This window comes from Homarus americanus, unplaced genomic scaffold (genome assembly GCF_018991925.1).
Source record: "Homarus americanus isolate GMGI-L3 unplaced genomic scaffold, GMGI_Hamer_2.0 scaffold26351, whole genome shotgun sequence".
NCBI lineage: Eukaryota > Metazoa > Arthropoda > Malacostraca > Decapoda > Nephropidae > Homarus > Homarus americanus.
The window spans coordinates 5511195-5518989 of record NW_024724368.1 but is presented as its reverse complement, the minus strand read 5'-3'; the positions used below and the strand labels follow the sequence as shown (position 1 = coordinate 5518989).

The window sequence follows — 7795 nt, the reverse complement described above, 5'->3', positions numbered from 1 at the left end:
GTAAATTACATTTTTTTACGTGATAATATCAATACTGGTCAAAATTCCCGCCCTTTATATCCAAAACAAAGGTCTGAGGAAACTCTGGTCATGAAGAGAAACACAACTCCCGTTACTGATGCATTTATGGGAGTGAAACTAGTTGTATTTAGGAAGCTCTGGAACGTAAACTCTTTGCCCTATTAGTTTATGTAATATTGGTGCTAACTTCACGTGGTAACAATCAATCTGAAACCGAGCCATGGAGATGACCCTTGATAATGAAACGTATAGTAATCACTTGGTAAACAACAAAGACGCTTACCAGAGGGCCATCCTTCGCCCCGCGCTGAACTATTACCTGCACTGACTTCCTTCACAATCTAAGAAGGTCTTTGTTAAGGTCAGTATGAAGTTTGCCATCAAGTTTAGCCAGAGTTGGTGTACTGATGTCAACATCTGTCGAGCTGTTTGTGTCTGTTGTTCACAGTAACTGAGGAGTCGGATAGAGGGGACGCCACTTCTTAATTAGGTTAGCTGAGTAGCTGCTCATACCATTAGCTGCCACCAGTAGTGTATACCAATATAGTAAATAATATTGCAATAAACAATCAAGTTCTCTAATATGTGCACATGTGGTCACTACGTGTTAGGAGGGTTGTAGGTAGTAGGCAGCTATCAAACAGGGAGGTATTACCGCCTGGGAAGATATTGGAAGCATAATGTGTTGTCTAATGGTAGACCCTGCTGCCATATGGCATCACAAAAATTGTGACGAAGTCCCAGGTTGCTGATCTGACTTTCTGCCTCATTTACACACAATTGCAGGGTCTCAATTGTTTCTCTTACTTTGACAACACAACATAATATATTGTTTCTTACCTTTGATCTTTTTTTCATTTTTGTATTTATGGTTTATTATTATTATTATTATTATTATTATTATTATTATTATTATTATTATTATTATTATTATTATTATTATTATTATTATGATTATTATGATTATTATTATTATTATTATTATTATTATTTTATAATTAATTTTTTAAAAAGTTTATTTACCATGTATTATTATTATTATTATTATTATTATTATTATTATTATTATTATTATTATTATTATTATTATTATTGCTGCATTTTCGCGCCCCAGGCCCCGATGTGGGTCAGTAACCTGTGCCCGGGTGGGGTAATCCCCGTAAAAAAAAAACAAAATAAAAAAAGACTGGCAGGATTCCCTCGCCGACGGCCAGGTCTTAACCTACTAACTGCATCTGTTACTGGCGTCTTCTTAACACCTTACTTGAAGATTCTAACTAAATAATTTCAACTGTTTTGATTTAAATAGAGTTTGGCTCTAAGTATTTATAAAATACCAGGAGGTAAGAGTGGCCTGAGAGCGGATCTTAGGTACTGTTATAATACCTCAGAGGTCACTGTAAACCTGTTCCACTCCTGAATACAACCCGTCCTCTACCCCGCCCACCCCGGGGTTTCCCCGTCATCAACTGCACCAGACAGTAGAAGAACCACCCAAACTTACTCGAGCTTAACGTCAATAAATGTTACTGTTTCAGAAATAAAGGAAAACCAAAACTTCTATGCAGATTTTACTAACGCTTTTTCTGACTGATAAATATCATTAAACTCCGGTCATTTCTACCGTCAGATAAATGGTAACTGAAGGAACAGGAACACCTGTCAATGTTCCCGGTGTCCTGCTGCCGGGTACTGACTTAGCAGTTTTAGTACCGCTTCAAGTACCAAAAACCAGATGACCCGAGTGTGTCTTCTTTTTGTTTTTTCTTTATAAATATCGTTTTCCCATAGATACAACGCCACTATTATGAGGGTAGCCCATCCATTTGTCTCTCCAGGCTGGTCACCCCCCCCCCCCTCTTCCCCCGGCTGCCACCAGCCCAGGTCCAAGACGATACTACATCTACCTAACAGGGCTGATGGATATTACATTATCGGTTGTTCGAAGAAACACTCACACTCTTATACTCACAAACAAACTTACACACATAAAGAAAATACAGAAAGATAATACACACGCGTGCACACACGAAAATTCAGAGGAACACACACACACACACACGAGCGCGCAAATTCCAGTGTAACATCTTGAGCCGGGAAACATTCACCTCAGGTACAGTACAACCGGGCTGGTTACCTGTATATATAACCCGTCGCTATGGAGTGGCAGTCAGTGTCGCAGCATTGAGCGGAGAGTCAACTTGTCTTGAGTATCTCCGTTGTTAAGGTTTGTGGTCAAGAAATGTTATTGAAAAATAAAAAGTTTTGGGTTAGGCTTTACTAAAAAAAATTCCCATATAATGTCATTCATTATTTGTTTTGGGTGAGATAAAGTTATGTTACAATATTTTAGTCCAAAGGAGTTTTGATTATCGTCTATGTTGCCAATAATCATCATTTTCTAATATGTTATAAACACACACGCCACGTAATATATACAGATATAAGTGAGTCTTTGTACTCGTTTATATGTCAATACAACTTTACAATATGAACAAATTGTTACCCAGTCACACCAAAACGTTTTTACTCAATTGGTAAAAAAAATGGACAGATATATCTTAAATTTGTTTATGTAAACACTAATTTACATAAATAAACACCTACTACTGTACAAACAAATAAATTTTACATCGAAACATTAAATCTATAATCTTCCACCCCAAAAAATAATGAAACACACACACACACACACACACACACACACACACACACACACCATTAGAAATCAGACCCAACACATTAAACAAATTATATTCCAACAGTACAGTACAGATAATAACACCTACTAGAACACTCTTCAGCTGGTAAATCAAGAGGAAATCACTGAACGTCTGAAGTACCGTGTTTGATATATATATATATATATATATATATATATATATATATATATATATATATATATATATATATATATATATATATATATATATATATATATATATATATATATATAAAGTAAATCTGAGGTGCGTGATCTAGTATATATTATATTATAATATATATATATATATATATATATATATATATATATATATATATATATATATATATATATATATATATATATATATATATGTGTGTGTGTGTATGATTTCCATATCTTAGTAAACGACTTGATTCACTCTGTACGTTGTGGTCGTGGTACAGATGAGGGCGTGGTCGTGTGTGGTAGCGGTGGTGGTGGTGGTAGTATCTGAGGCCCAGGCTGATGACGACAGCCACGACACTAAGATCTTCCATCAGAACCCAACCTTCGCACATGACGGTGAAGTGGTCGGTGTGTCCAGTGCCAGCGGTGCCTTGTTCCAGTAAGTCTTCATAATCAAGGTTCTAATTTATCTTTTACCGCAGTAGATCAAGAACTAAGGCAGTTTTGAAAGGTTTTGTTGCAGTAGATCAAGATTTAAGCTCTCAAGGGGTTAATTCCACAGATAAGTATCTATTGTACAGTAAAGTAATATCGAAAGGAATTGTCAGTATGGGGATGCCTTGTAATTACTTTTACGCTGGGAGTTATAAGACGAGTGTTACTGTAGTAAGGACGCCTGAAACTTGTTAAGGCTTCAGTTTGACACCATCAATAAATTAACCAACTGCAGTTATAATAGTGGATGGAACTCAGTGTTTTTGTGATCAATTTTCTTTCCCACCCTAAACCAGCCGCCCCGGGGGGAGTGGTACTATACTGGACACCGTCGGCAACATCATCAAGGAACTTCAGCCTGGACGTTACCCGCCTGGACGTTACCCGCCTGGACGTTACCCACAGCCTGGGATTTACCCACCACCTGGGCCTTACCCACCACCTGGGCCTTACCCACCACCTGGGCCTTACCCACCACCTGGGCCTTACCCACAACCTGGACCTTACCCACAACCTGGACAACCAATAATCGGCCACCACCCAAGCCAAGGCTGCCAAAAATGCCAAGATTCACATGGACATTTAGTGTGCTGTTCTCGTAAGTTTAATTTCAACGTTTTTACATCTCCTGACCACAGCCTCAGAAGGTGTGTGTGTGTGTGTGTGTGCAAGCGCGCGTGTGTGTGTGTGCGTGCGTGGGAGTGCGAACTGTCTTCTGTAAAATTTGTCAGCCGTTACATGTATTCTGGGGGTGAAATATCCTTGTGTTCCTTTCGCACACCAACCCAAGTCAACTTGAATCTAACCTAACCTATTAACACCAATCTAATCTAATTTAAATCTAACCTGATCGAATAATGATGTGAAGGAAACTCATCCATGTCACATCTAGTAGTACCTACATTCACTTGTTGTACGTAGAGGTTGTGTGAAACAGTTAAAGTTGACTCAACATTGTGGACGTGTTGTCATCTTACGAGTATAAAGTCACACCAGTAAATTAAGGGGCTGTCCTTGATCAACAGCAGCATCTCCATATTGTGACAGGAAAATAAAGCATATTTTTTCTACATTCAAAACACACACACACACACACACACACACACACACACACCAGAATACAGAATAGTGTGAAATAAGTTAACACAAATGGGGAAAAAAGGAAACAAATATATTAAGAGTTTATCAAAGATGAAATTATTCAGTTCTTGAGACATTATATCAGGGGTCACAGTTACAGCTGAAGGTGAGGAAACTACTTTATTGGGAATTAGAATAGCACCAGGTACGGGAGGGTTGTAATTGTTCTCTAACATATAATTTTACATAATTAATTAACACTTTTTTTCTTTTGTTTTTAGAGTCGATTCAACAACATCGGTGCCCATCTTCATCACATTATTGTGGTTCGGGCCACACCTCACACCCGCCCCACTGTCACACCGACGGTGAGTGTAGTCACGGAAGCTCGTGTTGTTCAGATAGATGCTTAACCTACAAAATCTGTAAGTACACTGGCAATAATAACGGGTAACAAGGGAAGGCTATGCTTCTCCGGAACTGGGCACGACAGTGTCATTATAGGAACTGTCTCACGACAACCACCAGTTTCCAACACTGTGATTTAAAAAATACCGTCTTGCATTACATTGGATAAACTGAGGCAGCTGTCTTCTCCAACAGAGTTACCGACATGTTAAGTTTTGTTGTTGTTTTTTAGAATTTATTCCCCACAGTCTGAGTTATAAGTCTCAAAAGGAAAAGTGAAAGATATAAGACAAGATAAATTCAGTTCCACTAGTAAAATACAGTAATGGTGACGATGTTCTGGCACAGTTGTCGGGAACTGTATCACGTATTGGCCGAGACGTAAACACAATGTTCAGATAACCTTTTTCACAGTTGGCCCTTTTGTAAGAGGAAAAAATATTTCTAATACTTACTCAACTTTTTTATGTTTAAAGCTGATTTTTTTAGTTGTTGTTGTTTATTTATTTGTGTTCGTGTTTTATTTGAGTTTTAGGTTGTGAAACTGTTATGCAATAAATTGTTGTTGAACTTGGTGTTATTTTATGAATTTTCCAAAATACATCATCAACTATCTTGACACTAAGAAAAACCTGAAATTGAAAAGAAAGAATTTCTGAGACATGTTCTGTCAGCTGTTCCCACCCTGTCGGTTGGTATCCATCTGTTAAACTTTGCTTCAATATGCCTGATGGCAACCGGGTCACCAGAGCTGTGTCTATCTCCTGGTCTCTGTTGCATTTTCTGGGTTGGCGCCCCAGGTTTGCAGGAGGGGGGGGGGGATGAGGGAGGGTTTCAGTCTGGTTCTACCCACCAGCTGCCGTCTTAAGCTGGAAAATGGTATAAAACGTTGATGATAAATATCGTGAAGGAACGCTAAGAGCAGTTTACTCCAATAACCTTGTTGGGGCCTACAACCAGAGCCACACCACTGGAGAAGTTTAGAAATACAACAACCATCATTGTTTTAATGGACTCCTCTCTGTAGTCAGAAATTACGCCATCTGCTTATCTGTTTATGTAGAAAGAAGGCCTGTGCTTGTGTAGGTGTCTTCCCAAGATGTTCTGTTGTCATGTAAGATAATTGAACCAACACCTCCTTGTTGATCATCTACTCAGATACAGACACAAGCTGCAGTCGTCACATTTTATAATTTCATGATGACTGCAGCCACTACACATGATAAACTTTATGACGTCGGTTACTACTGTATATTTTTTCATACACTGTAATGAAGGGAGTGCGGGGTGACTCACACGACCTGTTTCTTCTAACCCGGAAATACTTTTTTCTACCTGAATGTAACACCACGTATTGTACGTGTATCAAGTATGGACAAGACATGATGAGCAGCGTCATTCTCCGCCAGTATTAACAACGTCATGAAAGACAAACTTTTATATACTTTGGTCCAAACTTGATTTTATTTTTTTTAACTACTTACTTTTCTGTCTTTTTACGTTTACGCGAGTCTCCACTTACACCAAGATGAGGCGGTGTGAGAAAATGTCGGTAAAATTTATAAGTGGAGGTCAATATGCAGGTTGACCCCACGATGGAGGCCTTGTTGCCACACGTCACCCTAGATCAGGCAGTGCCTACAACACGTGGCACGGAGGAGGAGGAGGAGAGATGTTTGATTTGCTCGGTGGGAATTCGATATTAATTTATGTATAAACATTTACCGAGGATGACACATAAAGAGTATAAAAAAAAGACATAATTCCAATTGTCGTAAAATCCTAGCCAAAAACAACCGCCTCCCCACTCAATTTTCCTCGCCTCTCAACCTACTTTTCCTCACCTCCCAATCCACATTTCCTCACCCCCCAACCCACATTTTCTCGCCTCCAACCCACATTTCCTCGCTTCCTAACCCACATTTCCTCGCCTCCTTACCTACTTTTCCTCGCCTCCCTACCCACATTTCCTCGCCTCCCTACCCACATTTCCTCGCCTCCCTACCCACATTTTCTCGCCTCCCCACACATTTCCTCGCCTCTCCACTCTCGTTTCCGAAAACTAGTCGTCGACGTAAGAGGGCCGGGCGCATGAGGGAATTAGTTTACCACTGTAGGCGAGTTTAATATACTCCTGGCCGCTCGTAGACTCTGTGTTTGTCGTAAGTGATTAGTCGCCAAATATGTAGAACAGTCCGACCTGTTTCTCTGTTTGTCCTTCTGTTAGTCTGTTTACCCGCAAACGTCATCAGTTTTCATCGATTCTCACGAAAATTTCACATCTGATTAGACTTCCCAGTTGACAGGCATTACATTTTTAGTCAACCTCGAACAAAGGTAAGCAATGAAGGTCACCGCAGTCAAGGAAGCTTCCACCATTGTTGATCGATCGTTATGTAATTTTTACAGATTAAATATTATAAGTTTTCCAAACGTTCATCATAGTCTTGATCATCTTGTTCAAGTGACCGTCTAAGATGAAGATCAAAGTTACCACACTCAAGCATCAACATTCATGATCCGATCTATATCAAGTTATCAACGCAAGTCGTTCTGGAACTAGTATAAGTATCACACAACTTTGGTCAATATCGGTCAAAGGTCAAGGTCATGGATGAAGGTCACTCCACTCAATTAATACATAGAAATTTCGCCAAGTGTGAAGGATGGTTCACTAAGGTACCTCTTCTTTTTTTATTATTCTGTTCGTAGCTGAGATATGGCTACGTCGACAAACAAGAAAAAACCACACTGGGAATTTTATTTACTTTGGTAAACATCAGTAAAAACTTGGGGGAAGAGTTACTGCTGTTGTTGGTGGGTCATCCTTGAGAGCCAGGGAGGTGTGGCTGGCTCTCACTACCACCATTAACTGTGTGGTGTCCGTCGACCATCCACCACTAACCTCGAGGCTTTGAT

The 7795-nt window shown here is 39.4% G+C and overlaps 1 protein-coding gene across 1 annotated transcript; it reads left to right on the top strand.

Moving 5' to 3' along the window:
• The first annotated feature begins 2143 nt into the window (after positions 1–2143).
• LOC121864295 (glycine-rich protein A3-like) lies at positions 2144–5451 on the top strand. The gene is made up of 4 exons (XM_042363382.1): positions 2144–2248; positions 3172–3332; positions 3685–3986; positions 4750–5451. Exons 2-4 carry the CDS (start codon positions 3172–3174, stop codon positions 4920–4922), a joined length of 636 nt encoding a protein of 211 aa, XP_042219316.1. The 5' UTR covers positions 2144–2248; the 3' UTR covers positions 4923–5451.
• Positions 5452–7795: the final 2344 nt, after the last annotated feature.